We start from the raw sequence: 18143 nt of genomic DNA, 5'->3' as shown, positions 1-18143 counted from the left end.
TTGTTTAGACACTCAAAATAACGACCTGCAGGGTAGACTATTTCATGTGCGATGCGGGGGGCTTCCCAGGGTAGGGATTACTGGGAAGACAGTTTGGGAAAAGGTATTCTGATCAACCCAAACAGTCACATGTGTCCAGTGTCTATAAGGCGCACAAACACTACATTGTGAAAAACACTCCTTCAAGAAGAACAAACTAAAATCAAGACAAACATTTTTATTCACTCCTTAAAGCACTTTCTTCACTTTGCTTTCTGGATATCTAATTCCCTGATCTCACCGTTTCTCATTATCTGCTTCTTCATGAGAACAGGCTTATTAAAGTATCAGTTCCACAGGTTGATTTTGGAAGACAAGATCTACTAATGAGAAAGTGCAGAAGCATGTTCATGAAAATTTAACTTTATCGAAATAGTATAAAAGTATGGGGCTTAGACAAGTTCGATAAAATGTTAGATGAAAATATTTTATTGAATGAATAAAAGGCACAGAGAGAAACTTAGAATCCCTGGCTACCATTTCAAAATTGTAACTGTAAATTTGGTACAAGAGGGTTTTCTAAAAAGATTAATGCATACAGATTTTTTTGTTCTACTTCCTGTGATTACATTCCTAAGAAAAACTGCTAGAATATTTGCCAGTGACTCGGATCTGGGTTTTATGACCCGGCGGAATGTCCTTTAAGGGGCCCTAAGCAATGCTGTCAGGACTGAGCTGAGTAAGCCCCTGGGGTTAGGGATGCTGAATACCCCTGGGGGTGCCCTGGCTTGGCTGGCACAGGAAGGCAGGAGAGGGAGTGGGCTTCAGGGAGGATGGGCTCCTGGCCTGTGCATCTTTGCAAGGGTAAGATTTGCTAATCTTACATCACAAATGCCTCTCCATGTGTGAGTCTATGTTAGCTGTACTCTCAAGCAATGAGATAAACCGCCCCCTCCCTGGAGGCCCGGTGACTGTCAGCATCTCTCTGTGGCCACTTTGTGCACATCCGACACACGAGCTGACACACAGGCACCAGTGTGTCAGCTCATCTGGCGCTCAAGTCACCATCCTTTCCTCACTACCACCTCACTAGACTTTGGTATTGCCAGCCAGTCAGTCAGCAAATATTGACAGAGTTTCCTGTGCAGTTAACAGCTAGAGAGATACACAAATCAGCTGAAAGATCAGATGAGGGTAGGAAAGAAGGAACAGGGAGGGGTGAGAAGAGACAAAAACACTCAGGACCCCTCAGAGAGGTGGGGGTCTATAAGATCTTTAGAAGGGAGGACAGAGCTGAAGACAGACTTCTTAGTCTCTACCCTCCACCCCTCAGGAATCTAAGCAGGTGTGAAAGAAGAAAACAAAGGTTGTAAAAGAACAATTGTGAGGCAGCTCAGGAGGCCAAGCAAGACAGCATAGTCTCTGTGCAGAGAGCAGCACGCCACCATTATCCAGTTTGCAGATGGACCACCCAGAAAATCTGTGAGCAATTAGGAGTGAGAAAAACAAATGGGAGGGGGTCGCTGAGGAGGATGAGCGGCAGAGCCCCCAAACTGTGTTCTGGCTAGGAATTCAAAAGTGAAGCAAGATGCTGGGACTAGAAGAAAAGGAAAATGGTGCAACCAAATGGGAGTATGCAGATCCACCCATGCATGTGTGCACGCACACATGCACAGAAACACACACACACACCATCATATGAACTACAAAGTGAAATTTACAAGGAACCAGAAAATAAGACTTTCAAATGTAGAAGGTAGGAAACCGCATTTAAGCTCTTATTTTCTGATATCCATTTGAACATTTAAAAGTGAATTTTGAACAGGATAAGTGAATTTTAAAAATAACATTCATTTATCAACAACAAGCAAAAATGGGCTCACACACTCTTTCAAGGCTGACAGCCCACGACTCCCTCCAATACAATTCAAGGCCGACAGATCATGACTCTCCTGCCAAAGTGAAGATGAGCAGCTGACCTTTTACGCACCCGAGACGGGTCAGGCAATATGCTGCGCTGTACATGTTTCACGAACCCTCATCCCCCAAAGAAAATATTAGCCTTCTTCTATGACAGATGAAGAGACAATCTGATCATATGAAATATCCTGCACAAGGCCTCACCGGTAGGTTGCAAAGCTAGAATTCAAACGCAGGTTCCGTACCTCTGCAAAATGCATGTGGCCCTCCAAACTGGGTGGCTGGTCCCTGCACACAGTGTTGGACCTGAGCCTTGGCGTGTGCTACTCCCTCTGCCCAAATCAGACTCTCAGCAGTTCTGTCCATTCAAGACCCTCCCATCCTCAAAAGCCTGTTGTTCATCCATCTCCAACGTGAAGCCTTCCTTGATGGCTCAAGCCGGATGACCCCTCCCCACATCAGAACAACCACCCTAAAGCACATTCTCATACCACATTATATGTGATGTTTTCCTGTAAAATGTTTGAAAGGAGTTTGAGAATTTTGCTCTGAAATTCTCATTTTACTTAGAAATTACTTATGCCCCCTCAGCAATCATTGTGTATACTTGAGATATAAGAGAGCCTGTAAGTTGTTTCTGAGTATAATAAACTTATTGTCCTTACTAAACTTAACGGTTAAGAGTGATATGCATTTTATAGGGTTTTAAACATTTATTAATTCATTATGCAGAGGTTGCCTGCTCCCTAATTTTTGGAGCTTATGAATATGTTTTTTTCAGGTCTCAAAGAGCATGGTAGGTCCCTGAAACTCTAACAGGTCCTGAGCCCTGTGCCTCAGCTGTCTGATGGATAGAACAGCCCTGAACAAGCCTCAACCACGTGTAGTGGTTATATGTATATCTGCTGTAAAATCAGCCCCCATCCCCATGTATTCACAAACTTAAGCTTGTGGAAGACAATGCTTTTTGTCTTGTTGACTGATGATTTTTTACAGTGACTAGCATAGCTGCTATAAAATGAATGCTTAATAAACTTACTAAAAAAAACTCATAAATAAATACAAAACCACAACTTCAACTCTATGCCATCATCCCTTTTCTAAAATCTGTTTGAAATTGTATTTTGAAAGCCTCTCAAAATGTTTGCATTCTCTTTCTTTAACAAAAAAATTACTTTTGTCTTCATTGCTTTAAAAGATAGTACAAATAAACACAATATAAAGCAAGACACAAAGTGGGTATCTCTATAAGTATTTGATTTCTTGATGTTTGTTTCATTAGCAGTTAGTTACTGATTTCCTTCTAAGCATTTATAGCAGAGTTGTACTCAGAATATTATAGATATTCCATGTCCTTAATAGAGCAATGGCTTTTTAGTACCCTGCAAATTGTTCTTAGGCCCAAAGAAATTTCCCTTGATGGTACATAGATTTTAACAGAATGCACTCTAACAACATTTTAACATCTTGTGTGATGAAACAAAAACTGCACACAGGCCCAGCTGTTCCTTGTGAGGAAGGGCAGGCTCATGTTCAGGAGGAATTAGGAGAGCAAGCAGCAGTGTCTGCTCCAAGAGTTCACACCATTCTTTTCACTCCCAGCAGAAAATATTAACATTAAAAACTACTCCCCCATTTAGATATGCTGAAGTGGAATGCAACAAAGTTTACATGAATAACAACATGCATTATTTCACATGCAAAACTTCACCGTAGATACTCATCCTTGGGTACAGTACTTGGGTTTGAAATCCAAAGGCCTAGCTTTAACTCCTCTGTGGTAATACTGCTAACCCTGGACTCGTCCACCTTAAGATAATACTGCCATAACGTCGATTTTCTGTACATGAGTTGTTTTGCTCACCTCTAAACCCAATAAAACCCCCAGTCTTACCTGGAGACTTCAGGAAATTTAGGTTTCATGTGGTCACTGAGAGAGTGCGATTTAAATCTGAGAATAACCAAAATTCTTAAGCCTGAGCATACTGTGCTCCCATCGAAAACCAAGATGAGAAAAAGAAATACAGGAAGAAAGAAGGGAAAAGGGCCAGGAGAACCTGTGTTCTGTGCGGACTGGGACGGAGTTCCCCACCTCTTTCCATTGCTATCTCGCAGCACCGCTTTTCCCAGGACTCGAGACTTGGTTTCCAGCTCTTGCACCTCCTCCAGCAATGTCTTTTTGCAGGTGTGCTTGGCTCTGTATTATGAGGAAAAGACAAAAAGAACATGGCATAGAGACTTGACACAGCTGGGAAAGACAGGCCGCTCCCCTCTCAGGCCACAGCCAAATGCCCTTTGGTGGAGGCCGAGGCTTGGGAAGTGGTGGAGCATTCACAGTCTCCATGCATGACCGGGGTTCCATCTCCACAGCCTGGAAGCATCCTGAGTGCCGCAGACCAGACCCGGATCATGCATGTCAAGAGTCACCCCCACCCCGCAAAGAACCGGAAGTCTGCTGAGGAGCCCAGTCACTCAAAGACTGGGTGGAGTTCGCGAAGACCCAGGGTCTGCTTCTAAAGCATTTCTTGGCAGGAACTGAAAACCAAGAAGACACTTTAAACCCTCACCTTAGTGAACAGGCACTGGTTCCCTGGTCCAAGGACCCCAACTGCAGTCAGAGAGCCCAGGGGTTAGCAAGTTTCCTCCCTCCCTCTTTAGCGTGAAAAGAGCCACTGCCACAGCAGCCATGGGGCTTAGGATGCTCGAGTGAATGGTCTGGATGCAAAACCATCGGCTTGAAACATGGAGTCAACACAAATCTCGAGTGCAGGTTTCCCATCTTCCTCTGGCAACAACTCACCATTGGAGTCCACACAGGTAGGCCTCAGTGGCATTAATACAGCTTATGAAATAACCCGCAGCCTGGACAGCTCACTCTTCTTGAATGGTAGGAAGAGTTCCCATACCCTTTTACTGAGGAAACTAAGATGAATACCTCACAATGCTCAAATAATTGGCCGATCTCAGAGTCTTTATAAAATGGAAACTAAACAAAGCTAAAAGTGAGCTACTAGTTAGAAACAATCTAGCTACTAGTTGGAAACAGTCTAGGTGAAAAGACATTTAACCAGATATAGGTTATATAAGAGAAAAGAACTGTAAAGGGAAAAGGCTCATAAATTAGCAACACACCAGATTGAAAAGCTTTGCATCAATTTCAATATAAATACATGTGAGGATCCTGCTAGGTACCAGGACCAAAAGATAGAATGAGAACAAAAACTGAGCACCTTTGCCCAGAAATGAAAACAGTGTCATGGGAACATTCTGAAGATGTGGGCTCTTCCTGAAGAATCCTGTACCACCTCACCTACCCTCCACCTTCAAGGAAAGAAAGCCTGTTAAGATAATGTGAGCCATCTCCCAACACTCCGAGTTAATCTATAATGGAGTATTAGCACTGAGACACTGTATATGCCCCTGTCATCCTTTCCCCCAAAGTAAACAAGGGAAAGCCACACAGGCTTTAACACATAATACCTTACTTAATTCCATCAAACAGTGTCCTGAGACTCAGGATTGATAAAATACTGCAGTTCAAAGCAGAGCCTGTGGAATTTTAATTTAAACAATAAATGAGCAAATATCTAACAGTTGGCTGGAAAGGAGAGTCAAAAACGATGTTAAAATGTACCCTGTTAATTATTATGTAATATGTGGGGCCCCAAAAGTGGTCTTTTATCTCCTGGGCTTCTGGGGTTAGACTGACAACAAGGCCACCGAGTGCCTGCCCGGCCTGCCCTGAGCCACGGGCTTGCACAGGTCCTAGAACAGCCTGGTTACTCCTAAAGGATGAGCAGCATCGCTGGTTCTTCCAGGATCGCTCTCTCCACCATCACCCTCCCTCCCTCTCCCTCTCCCTTTTCCCCTGCACAGGGGTAGAACAGACCCCATTGTTATTTCCCGGGCTGGGAGGAAAGGGGGTTCCTAAGTGGGAGACTGGAATAGGAAGGTGGGGCACTGGGAACCTACAGCTTAGGTCAGAATCCAACCCACTGTGGAAGCTGCCATTTTCACTCAATCACAACACGGCCTCAGAGGGCAATGGTCTGAGCATGTCAGTGCTCCCAGGCGCATTGTGCGTGCTCTCAGGGGATGAAACTGCGCTCATATTCAAGAGTTACTCAGCAATTTGATACTATTTCCACTAGTTTAGACCCTGTGAACTAGCCTGGGAACTTTGTTGCTATTGGAAAACACTGAATTGCAATGCTGGGGATGATTCAACTTCTCTTTCTGCATGTATTTAACAGCACCTGAGTTAAGGGAGGCTGGCAATTTAAAACCCTGTTCTCAAGCACCTTTATCTAATAACGCCTGAATTAGAAAAACTGATCAGAAAATCTCCCCTGTCTAAAGGTTACATGTGAGTGGTCTAAAATTAATATTTATAGGTTATAAAGTCAGTTGTTAAGCATTAACCACTGGCATGTCACTTAGGTCTTACCAGGAGCTGGGGTTTGGCATGTTCTGAGTCACAGCTTTGACAGAGTAAGCCCCTTATCTGTAAATGGCTTATTACCCAGTGGTCCAGGGCTTGCTTCATCTAACCCCACATCAAGAGGCTGGATGACCACAGAAGGGACAGAGTTGGGGTGCTGGCTACTGACTCATGAGTGTGAGAGTTGTCTGTGAGTCTTCAGATATACCTAAGGGTGTCTCCAGGTTCTCAGAGACTTTTAAAAGAAATAGACTGTTTAAGGATCTTGAACGTTCCATCCTTTTTTTTTTTTTCTGAAACTCTTTCCCTGGACTCTTCTTTTGTATGCAAGAACAGCAAGTCAAAAGGAAACGTTTAATTCTAAACGTGAATGGAAGTGTAAATATAACGTGCTGCAAAAGAAATTAGTTTAGTTAGAAAGTTAAAAGAAATCAAGGTCCATTTGTGTATAGAAATTGCTCATTACCTCTTCTTTCCATTTAACTGCCTATCTGGGATTATAATAAGGAAATGAAGTCATTCTGGAATCGGGGACTGTATTGTTAATGTACAGTAAAATACAGGAGATACAGCTAGATAAAAGCAAACGGGTTCCTCTGTGTTCAGTGGCCTTGAGCTTGTATTATTTTTATAAAGCAATACTAACAAATTTCACCTAGATGAAAGTGGGTACGTGGCAGCTTACCTAAGCATGCTGTCATCAGTAAACATTTTGGATGAATATAAGCGCAAGGATATCAAAATAGTTCTGGGCAATTTAAACTTCATGCATCTAATAAAATTACTCATTAGCCAGGTATCACATATAATCAATCAATTATTTTAATAAAAGGTAGGTTAGTTTTGTCCCATATGAAAATTTTGGTTAGCAGGATAATAGCGTAGGCATTTTATGGCGTGCCAAATCTGACTTAAGATAGTCTAATAATGGATCTTCATCCAGAAAGCTGACAGACTTCATGGAAAAAGTGATTGAATTACCTCATTCTGGTTCTCTTTTCTTACTCTTAACAGCTCAGGTCCTGAAATGGAAGCGAGAAACTGGGCAAAGAAATGGGGAAAATGTAGAAAGATGGAGCAACTCACTTTCTTCAGTGCTCACAGAAATATACTTGAAAAGGCAGGCCTGCCTTGAGCTGGAATTTAAAAGCCTTTTTTTTCTTTGAGATGGAGTCTCACTCTGTCACCCAGGCTGGAGTGCAATTGGCGCCATCTCGGCTCACTGCAACCTCCGCCTCCCGGGTTCAAGCCATTCCCCCTCCTCAGCCTCCTGAGTAGCTGGGATTACAGGCACTCACCATCATGCCCAGTTAATTTTTGTATTTTTGTAGAGACAGGGTTTCACCATGTTGGCCGGGCTGGTCTTGAACTCTTGACCCCAGGTGATCCTCCCACCTCGGCCTCCCAAAGTGCTGGGATTACAGGTGTGAGCCACCATGCCTGGCCTAAAAGCCTTTTCAAAAGAGAGTGATAACCACCAAAGTTCAGAACAAAACAAAGCATCCTTAAGATGGGCCCAAGGCAAGATGAGAGGCCCGCAGCACCCCTGTGGAAGCTCTCCCGGCATCACCACATGCTGCCGTCACAGGGCAGGGTCTTCATCTGCCCCTGTGCCCACTCTCAAATGCACACCCCTTCTGGGAACCCGAAGGTGCATCACAGATATCGTGCCTCAGTAGATACTTGACAACTCAAATCCAATGATGGGTGGTTGGGGACAAGCAGGATTAATATTTTTGTTCAGTGCATGGGAAGAAGAAGCCAACAGCGTTTTCTAAAGCTGCAATTCAGAAAGAGAAATCTCAGCGAAGCACCGTAGCCTTCTCAGAGGTGACTGATTCACAATAGGCCTTCTCTTTTTGCGAGAAGCCTCCAAATTTACTTGCCTCAAAAACAAATACTTCGGGTTTGGAGTATAATATGAGACATAATATGGGCCTCACGATCAAAGGGATAATGTTCCAATAAACCAAAAAACGTCTTGTTTTTGAGGAGAGGGGTGAGGGTAGTTTAGATATTAAATAGATATTACAAATTGAGCATATATGTGCTTTGGGCAAATATTCCAGCTGACAGCCAATATACGCTATTTTCCCTTCTCCCCTAAATAAAACAAGACAAAAATCCATTTTAGAAAGCACCACTGGAATTCAGCAGGGGCCTTCTGGCTCAGCCCAGAGCTGAGATGCTGTTGGCTCTCGGGAAAAGCTGAGTTCTGGGCCCGTGGTGCCAGGTGCTGGGTGGCTGAGTGCTCCTGCTGCAGAGTGACGACCCTCAGTCTTCCTTGCTTGCCCTGCGGGCACCTCCACTGCAGAGCCCGGGTTTATGCTCTGACCCAGTTGGCAAGCTCCTTGGAAAGGAAGTGACTTTTACTCTTTCCATGTGGTGAAGCTGGGAGTAGTGTCATTTGATTTATCCTTTTTAAAATGCAAATGGTGCTAATTTTATAGTGCCAGGGGAAACCAAAAACAAGTCCTGTTTGAGGGAATAGATAATTTGCTTTGTGGTGACAGGGAATGATTACTCAGAACGCACTGGAAAAGAGCCAGAAAATGGACAAAGAGGCACAGACACTTCGTAATCTATAAACATTCTCTTTCAGATGGAAGAAAGAGACTATTGCTAAAGTCTTCTGCAAATATACAGTCTCAATAGAATTTTTTTAATGACACTAATTTGAGATAGCTGAATTAAAATAAACTAATTTATAATCATGTTACTAGTTTTCAATCACTATAAATAGAAAAGGCCAGCTGATGCGGCCAAGACTATTCTCTGTTTATCTAAAACTGACTTATCTTTGCAAAACAAAGATTTTGAACAAATTCAGCAAGGGACTAGATTGTGTCACAATTGGGCCTATTGGCTGAAAGAGCAAATAACAGAACTAATATTTTCTTTCTTTTCTTTTTATTTTTATTTATTTATTTTTTTGAGACGGAGTCTCACTCTGTCGCCCAGGCTGGAGTGCAGTGGCATGATCTCAGCTCACTGCAACCTCCGCCTCCCAGGTTCAGGCGATTCTCCTGCCTCAGCCTCCCAAGTAGCTGGGACTACAGGTGCCTGCCACCAGGCCCAGCTAATTTTTGTATTTTTAGTAGAGACGGAGTTTCTCAATGTTGGCCAGGATGGTCTCGACCGCTTAACCTTGTGATCCACTGCACCCGGCCAGAACTAGTATGTTCTTACAGTACATCTATTAGATTAAGAAAATATTTTTTTCTGGCTGTAATCTTTTCATTTCTGAGGATTCTGATTCTGTTATTTGCAGAACATGGTTTTACCAAATAAAATGGAAGTAATGGTAAATCAAAGAATTTAAGAAATGAGAATTATTTAATTTTTTAACAGTTAAAAAACTTAGTGAACAGGAAAAAAAAAGAAAATCCACGTTATAATATTCTTTGCCCCTCTATCTAGATTTGCATGAGGTATCATCGGTTGTCAAGATAATGCCAAAATGAGGACTTTTTCAAAAGACATCCGTAACTGTCAGGCAAGAAAAATTCTCACTGAGTGTGGGAGGAACGGAGGGCTAAAAATGAAATCTGAGGTCTTTTCCTGGAAGGTTTGGATTAAAGTCTCACTTCTCTATCTCAGAGCCCCAAAATAATTGTGTTTTGCCCAAAGTAAAGCCGAGCTCGGAGTCTCAATTTTCAGAGAAGTTGGCACCTATTTGTAGGAGAAATTGGGTCGACCCAAAACAAAAATCAGTCATATTTTATTTGGAGCAGCCCCTCCTTTTGCTCATGGATAAAATTAAAATTTACATGACCTTGGAACTTAGTCGCTTCTTTTATATTGTAACAAGTTATCTTGAAAATGATATATGTTAAAACATAAAAGCAAAATTGAATATGAATGATTTCCTATTTAACCTATATGATAATACCATGTTTGTGACTGGTTTCCTCACAGACCTGTGAACTAACTCTCTAGAAGAATTTTATTGAAAGTATTCCTGCTCTGAGTTGTTTGGAAAAATGAAGAGTACTTCATTCTTGTAATTTTAAATGACTTACCTATACATAGCTTCCCTCTAAGCATGGGAAGTGAAGCCAGGCCATACTTGTGACCACTTAGCACTGAGTTTATGATATAAAGAGAGATGAGTTTTGAGTAATACTTTCTCAATTCGATGGAATGGGTGTGTACTTAGAAACTCTGCCTTATAAGGCAACATTCCTATTGATCTTCATAGTTTCTCTCAGGGCTCCTTTGTGTCTGTATTTTTTCTTTTCTTTTTGTTTCTTTTTATTTAAAGACAGGGTCTTGCTCTGTTGCCCAGGCTGGAGTGTAGTGGCACGACTATAGCTCATTGCAGCCTCAAACACCTGGGCTCAAGTGATCTTCCCACCTTGGCCTCCTAAGTAGCTGAGACTAGACGTATGTGCCGCCATGCCCAGCTGATTTTTCTATTGTTACGGTTGTCTATATTTTCATATCAAGATGAAGCACAAGTTAAACTAAAAAAATTGTTTTTTCATTTCTGGCAGGTGGCAGGAGACCCATTTCTTCCGAATTCCTGTCATTCTCATACCCTGTATCAGGGCTCATGAGAAAGACAATTCCAGGGACAGATGAGCCAGACTTGGGGTCCCCACTTCACTGTTAAACTTACGCTCTCCATGCCACATCTTCAATCAAACAGGCAGTAGGAACCAGAAATAATCCCAACCAGAAGTGTGCGGAGCTCAGGACCATAGTTGCCTGCAAGAAATAGAAGTGACACTTGCTTGAATACTTTCTCTTTCAAAAACAGAGCAACATGATGTAATCAAGGATAATATTTCACAATACAAAAACAACAGATCGCATTAAATGCAATGAGAGGTAACCCATGCACTGGCAGGACCATCAGGGGGACGGATGGGGCTTGCTCCTCTCTGCAGCCTTCTCTCTTCTCACTTTCATTCTTCTAGTTTGACGTGTGTCCTTGCCTCTCTTTTATAAAGTGCTTCAAGCCCCTTCTGAACAGGATGTTGTCTTAAATCCTTCCTAAAGAGAGCTGTTGGAGTCACCAACACTGCTTCACTGAGGAGTAAACGTTGCCTCACTAGGCTCCTCCATTCACTCATCATCAGCAACTTTTCTCTCAATGCCCGTTCATTCATGGAGCCAGGACCCATGTCATTGCTACTTGGTACAAGGCATGGTGGTTCTCCCCACCCAGGAAAGGAAGATGAATAGGTTATAGTCCTTGCCTTCAGGGGATTAAATACCCTCTGGTGCAATCTACATTACACAGTGGAATATGGTATATATCATGAAAATACCCGATGGGGTTTCTGGGAAGACTTCTTAAAGATGACAGAGTATGAGATGTGCCTGGAAACAGAAAAAGGATTTCAGTAGCTAGAGATGGGTAGAAGGACAGAGATTCCAAGTGGAAGGATGAAGGACAGGGGAGAGCAGCAAGGAGTGCAGCTTTCAAGACTTCCTTGTTCCTGGCATGCTGGTCAGGGATAGCTTGGGAGGGAACAGGTAGAGAGGGTTTTGGGGATCAGAGCTACAGGGCCAAGTTAGATGTTAGGTGAGTTGAAAAGAGAACTTAGGGCAAAAGCAGAGGGAGGAAGGAGTTTACTCTGAACAGAGATGGGGGCCTGAGTAGGGCAGATGCCTTCAATTTTGGTTTTGAACGAGCAAAAGCCTGGAGCCTGGAGCTGGCTAGGAATGGGGAGGCTGGCCTACAAGGGTGGGCCACCTGAGAAAGGGACTCAAGTTAGTGTGACAAAACCTTCGTGTTCACCGGATTTCTTTTCTGGAGGCCTCAAACATTTGGTCCTACTGGAATAGAAGTTTTGCTAGGGCTCACTGCAAAGGAGAGTGAGACTTACAGAGGGAGGGAGAGCAGAGGGCCTGAGTCACAATTAACCACCTCTGGGACCCCCACAGGGACTGGGAGGGTCTAAGAATCCTGGAGGCCTGGAGTAGCTCCCTTTATACAGTAAAATGAGGGCAGGATTCACCTGACTCAAGCCTGGCATCCAAGAGTCAACCCACTCTTCGGTTTCCATCCTCTGCTCCAGCTGGATGGCCACATGCATTGCAGCCCTGCTGCTCCCTCTGCCCTGCAGGGCTTCCCTGCCAGCGTCTATACTCACAGCATCCCCACCCACTTACCCTGATCCCAAGCACCCAGCTTCCCCATCTGGCCAAGGCCATGCCTAACCACAGCCCTCCTGCCTCTGGGCCCCTTCACATAGCCCTGTTGGTGGTGCTTGGCATTTTATGACAATTAAACCAAAAAGCAGTGAGGTTTACAGGAAAAGAGTCGAAATCCAACCCTGGAATGGGACGACTTGCTTTCCTTTTCAAACAACCAAGAGTACCAGCTTTTACAACCTTAAAAATGTGTGAGTACATTTTGCCCCATCAATTACATCTCTCAGAATTCATCCTAAGGAAGGAAGAAAACATGCAAAGAAGCAAGTACAATGATATTCACAAGAGTGCTATTCTATCAAAGAAACCAGAAGTAGATGTCCCAGGAGAAGATCTATTAAATATACCATGGCACTTACATACAATGTATTTCCATGCAAGCAATTAAAGTAATGTAGAATTATATTTGTTGACAGAGATGTCGTATTCTACTGCCACTGAGAAACATGGGCTCTGTGATAACATCTCATAGAGGACCTATCATGGCGGTTGTGGGAAAGGAAGCACCACTGGCCCAAGCTTCAAAATTAAACTTGAAGGTGTCACGCCTAGATGAGGTATGCCCACACGTACACATCTTTATTACATCTTTATTACACATTTGTCAATACATATTAATAGATACCATCATTTTTGTAGTCCCGTTTTGGTATTTCCTTACCTTTACAAAAACATTCCAGGACTTCAAAAACAGTGGAGTGTCCCAGGCCCCGATGGACTTGAGAGTGCCTCCTTCAAGTGTGGGCATGCTTACACGCTCAGGAACAATGCACGGAATGGTATATGGAAACCAGGATCTGGGTGGCACAACTGGTGATTTGTATTGTCATATCTCTTTGTGTATCTCCATTTCCTGTTTCTTCTACAGAACACATGTATTTTGGCAAAACTCAACTGTCTCTCCCCAACCAAGAAAACCACAAGAAAGGGATTGGATCAGCCTGCTCCTTCCAGCTCCTATTGTCCTGCCTCCAGGGTAAACAGGGTCTCCAGAGGGGACCTTGGGTTTTGCTCATGCTACAGATGCCCGAGGTGGTGCTTGGCCCCTGGAAGATGGACTTGTTCAAGCTGTACTTGTGGGGATACATGTAGGATCATTCACTATGTGTATTTATTTAAGAAAACAGTGACTTTACAATAATGTATCATTTAAAATAGATTGTAACTCAAATGTACCCTGTAAATATATAAAATATTATGTATCAATAAGAAATAGATTATGAAACTCAGAACTTTAGTTGCTGAGGGAAAAAAGGAAAATGAACTTTGAATTCTCTTGTTGAAAACATGAAGCCCGTCCTAAACTAATAAAGGTTATATGGAGACTTGAAAGTATTGTTCTGTTGCTGGCCTTCAAAACTAGGAGCTGTGAATGTGACACATGTAACTAATTTTAAAGGTGTGTCTCAGAAAGGTTCCTACCATCCTAATTTTCACAGATGGACTGAGACCCAGAGTCCTGAAATCCTTCTAAGGTGATCTACTGACCACTTAGGTGCCATATGCCTAGGAACTCACTGCAGTAAATTACAGGCAAGTGAGGCTCAGGTGGATAGAATTATTGATTCATTAGGACACAAGCTGGTGAGAGCCAGACGCAGGATTGGAGGCTTGTCTGATTGTAAAGCCAATAAGCTGTGCAGGACTGCCCGGGGTCAGACTAGGAGCATTAACAAGGGACACCCATGCACCTGCAGATCAGGATTCGTGAATGCATTAGCTTCAGCCACGCCACTAATCATATGCGCCCCAGTGCCCCAGGACCAGCTGTCCACGAATGTGGTGACAAACTAGAAAAGGTTATTTTTATTTTTTTATTTTTATTATACTTTAAGTTCTGGGATATATGTGCAGAACACGTGCAGATTTGTTACACAGGTATACACGTGCCATGGTGGTTTGCTGCACCCATCAACCCGTCACCTACATTAGGTATTTCTCCTAATGCTATCCCTCCCCTAGTCCCTCACCCTTTAATAGGCCCTGGTGTGTGATGTTCCCCACCCTGTGTCCATGTGTTCTCATTGTTCAACTCTCACTTATGAGTGAGAACATGCGGTGTTTGGTTTTCTGTTCCTGTATTAGTTTGCTAACTAACCATCATTCCTGAGAATGATGGCTTCCAGCTTCATCCATGTCCCTGCAAAGGACATGAACTCATCCTTTTTTATGGCTGTATAGTATTCCATGGTTTATATGTGCCACATTTTCTTTATCCAGTCTATCATTGATGGGCATTTGGGTTGGTTCCAAGTCTTTGCTATTGTGAATAGTGCTGCAATAAACATATGTGTACATGTGTCTTTATAGTAGAATGATTTATAATCCTTTGGGTATATACCCAGGAATGGGATTGCTGGGTCATATGGTATTTCTGGTTCTAGATCCTTGAGGAATCACCACACTGTCTTTCACAATGGCTGAACTCATTTATACTCCCACCTACAGTGTAAAAGCATTCCTATTTCTCCACATCCTCTCCAGCATCTTTTGTTTCCTGACTTTTTAATAATCACGATTCTAACTGGCATCAAATGGTATCTCATTGTGGTTTTGACTTGCATTTCTCTAATGACCAGTGATGATGAGAAACTTTGTTTCACACATTTGTTGGCCGCATAAATGTCTTCTTTTGAGAAATGTTTGTTCATATCCTTCAGCCACTTTTTGATGGGGTTGTTTTTTCCTTGTAAATTTGTTTAAGTTCCTTGTAGATACTGGATATTAGTCCTTTGTCAGATGGATAGATTGCAAAAATTTTCTCCCATTCTGTAGGTCGCCTGTTCACTCTGATGATAGTTTCTTTTGCTGACGCTCTTTAGTTTAATTAGATCCATTTGTCAATTTTGGCTTTTGTTGCCATTGCTTTTGGCGTTTTAGTCATAAAGTCTTTACCCATGTCTATGTCTTGAATGGCATTGCCTAGGTTTTCTTCTAGGGTTTTTATGATTTTAGGTCTTATGTTTAAGTCTTTAATCCATCTTAAGTTAATTTTTTGTATAAGATGTGAGGAAGGGGTCCAGTTTCAGTTTTCTGCATATAGCTAGCCAGTTTTCCTAACACCATTTATTAAATAGGGAATCCTTTCCACATTACTTGCTTTTGTCAAGTTTGTCAAAGATCAGACAGTTGTAGATGTGTGGCATTATTTCTGAGGCCTCTGTTCTGTTCCATTGGTCTATACATCTGTTTTGGTACCAGTACCATGCTGTTTTGGTTACTGTAGCCCTGTAGTATAGTTTGAATTCAGGTAGTGTGATGCCTCCAGCTTTGTTCTTTTTGCTTAGGATTGTCTTGGCTATATGGGCTCTTTTTTGATTCCATATGAAATTTAGAGTAGTTTTTTCTAATTCTGTGAAGAAAGTCAATGGTAGCTTGATGGGGATAGCATTGAATCTACAAATTACTTTGGGCAGTATGGCCATTTTCACGACATTGATTCTTCCTATCCATGAGCATGGAATGTTTTTCCATTTATTTGTGTCCTCTCTTTTCTCCTTGAGCAGTGGTTTGTAGTTCTCCTTGAAGAGGTCCTTCACGTCCCTTGTAAGTTGTATTCCTAGGTATTTTATTCTCTTTGTAGCAATTGTGAATGGAAGTTCACTTATGATTTGGCTCTCTGTTATTGGTGTATAGGAATGCTTGTGATTTTTGCACATTGATTTTGTATCCTGAGACTTTGCTGAAGTTGCTTATCAGCTTAAGGAGATTTTGGGCTGAGATGATGGGGTTTTCTAAATATACAATCATGTCATGTGCAAACAGAGATGATTTGACTTCTTCTCTTCCTATTTGAATACTCTTTATTTCTTTCTCTTGCCTGATTTCCCTGGCCAGAACTTCCAATACTATGTTGAATAGGAGTGGTGAGAGAGGGCATCCTTTTCTTGTGCCAGTTTTCAAAGGGAATGCTTCCAGCTTTTGCCCATTCAGTATGATATTGGCTGTGAGATTGTCATAAATAGCTCTTATTGAGATACGTTCCATCAATACCTAGTTTACTGAGAGTTTTTAGCAAGAAGGGGTGTTGAATTTTATTGAAGGCCTTTTCTGCATCTAGTGAGATAATCATGTGGTTTTTGTCATTGATTCTAGTTATGTGATGGATTACGTTCATTGATTTGCATATGTTGAACCTGTCTTGCATCCAGGGATGAAGATGACTTGATGGTAATAGATAAGTTTTTTGATGTGCTGCTGGATTCAGTTTGCCAGTATTTTACTGAGGTTTTTCGCACTGATGTTCTTCAGGGATATTGGCCTGAAATGTTTTGTTTTGTTGTGTCTCTGCCAGGTTTTGGTATCAGGATGATGCTGGCCTCAAAAAATGATTTAGGGAGGCATCCCTCTTTTTCTATTGTTTGGAATAGTTCCAGAAGGAATGGCACCAGCTCCTCTGTGTACCTCTGATAGAATTCGGCTGTGAATCCGTCTGGTCCTGGGCTTTTTTTGGGTGGTAGGCTATTAATTATTGCCTCAATTTCAGAACTTGTTATTGGCCTATTCAGGGATTTGACTTCTTCCTGGTTTAGTCTTGGGAGGGTGTATGTGTCCAGGAATTTATCCTTTCTTCTAGATTTTCTAGTTTAATTGCATAGAGGTGTTTATAGTATTCTCTGATGGTAGTTTGTATTTCTGTGGGATCAGTGGTGATATTCCCTTGATCATTTTTCATTGTGTCTATTTGATTCTTCTCTCTTTTCTTCTTTAATAGTCTGGCTAGCAGTCTATCTATTTTGTTAATCTTTTCAAAAAACCAGCTCCTGGATTAATTGATTTTTTGAAGGGTTTTTCATGTCTCTATTTCCTTCAGTTCTGCTCTGATCTTAGTTATTTCTTGTCTTCTCCTAGTATTTGAATTTGTTTGCTCTTGCTTCTCTAGATCTTTTAATGTGATTTTTTATTGTGATGTTTGGGTGTCGATTTTGGATCTTTCCTGCTTTATGTTGTTCTCCACACTGGTTATTCTAGTTAGCAATTCCTCTAACCTTTTTTCAAGGTTCTTAGCTTCCTTGCATTGGGTTAGAACATGCTCCTTTAGCTCGGAAGAGTTTGTTATTACCCACCTTCTGAAACCTACTTCTGTCCATTTGTCAAACTCATTCTCTATCCAATTTTGTTCCCTTGCTGGTGAGGAGTTGTGATCCTTTGGAGGAGAAGAGGTGTTCTGGTTTTTGGAATTTTCAGCCTTTTTGTGCTGGTTTTTCCTCATCTTTGTGGATTTATCTACCTTTGGTCTTTGATGTTGGTGACCTTCGGATGGGGTTTTTGAGTGGACATCCTTTTTGTTGATGTTGATGAAATTTCTTTCTGTTTGTTAGTTTTCCTTCTAACAGTCAGGTCCCTCTGCTGCAGGTCTGCTGGAGTTTGCTGGAGGTGTTTGCCTGGGTATCAACAGCAGAGGCTGCAAAACAGCAAGAATTGTTGCCTGTTCCTTCCTCTGGAAGCTTCATCCCAGAGGGGCACCCGCCAGATGCCAGTCAGAGCTCTCTTGTATGAGGTGTCTGTCGACTCCTGTTGAGAGGTGGTGTCTCCCAGTCAGGAGGCATAGGGGTCAGGAACCCACTTGAGGAGGCAGTCTGTCCCTTAGCAGAGCTCTAGTGCTCTGCTGGGAGGTCCGCGGCTCTGTTCAGAGCCG

The 18143-nt window shown here is 42.4% G+C and overlaps 1 protein-coding gene across 9 annotated transcripts in view; it reads right to left on the bottom strand.

Moving 5' to 3' along the window:
* Positions 1-18143, bottom strand: part of ATP8A2 (ATPase phospholipid transporting 8A2) — a 660817-nt gene that overhangs the window by 46385 nt on the left and 596289 nt on the right. For all 9 annotated transcript variants that reach the window (XM_054446069.2, XM_054446071.2, XM_063650657.1 and 6 more), the window contains 2 exons: positions 10962-11050; positions 3992-4096 (listed from right to left, as the gene is read on the bottom strand). In XM_054446069.2, the coding sequence (XP_054302044.1) occupies positions 3992-4096; positions 10962-11050 (194 nt within the window). The remainder of the gene's footprint in view (positions 1-3991; positions 4097-10961; positions 11051-18143) is intronic.

This window comes from Pongo pygmaeus, chromosome 14 (genome assembly GCF_028885625.2).
Source record: "Pongo pygmaeus isolate AG05252 chromosome 14, NHGRI_mPonPyg2-v2.0_pri, whole genome shotgun sequence".
Lineage (NCBI taxonomy): Eukaryota > Metazoa > Chordata > Mammalia > Primates > Hominidae > Pongo > Pongo pygmaeus.
Note: the sequence above shows the minus strand (reverse complement) of the source record. Positions and strands in the feature narration are given on the sequence as shown.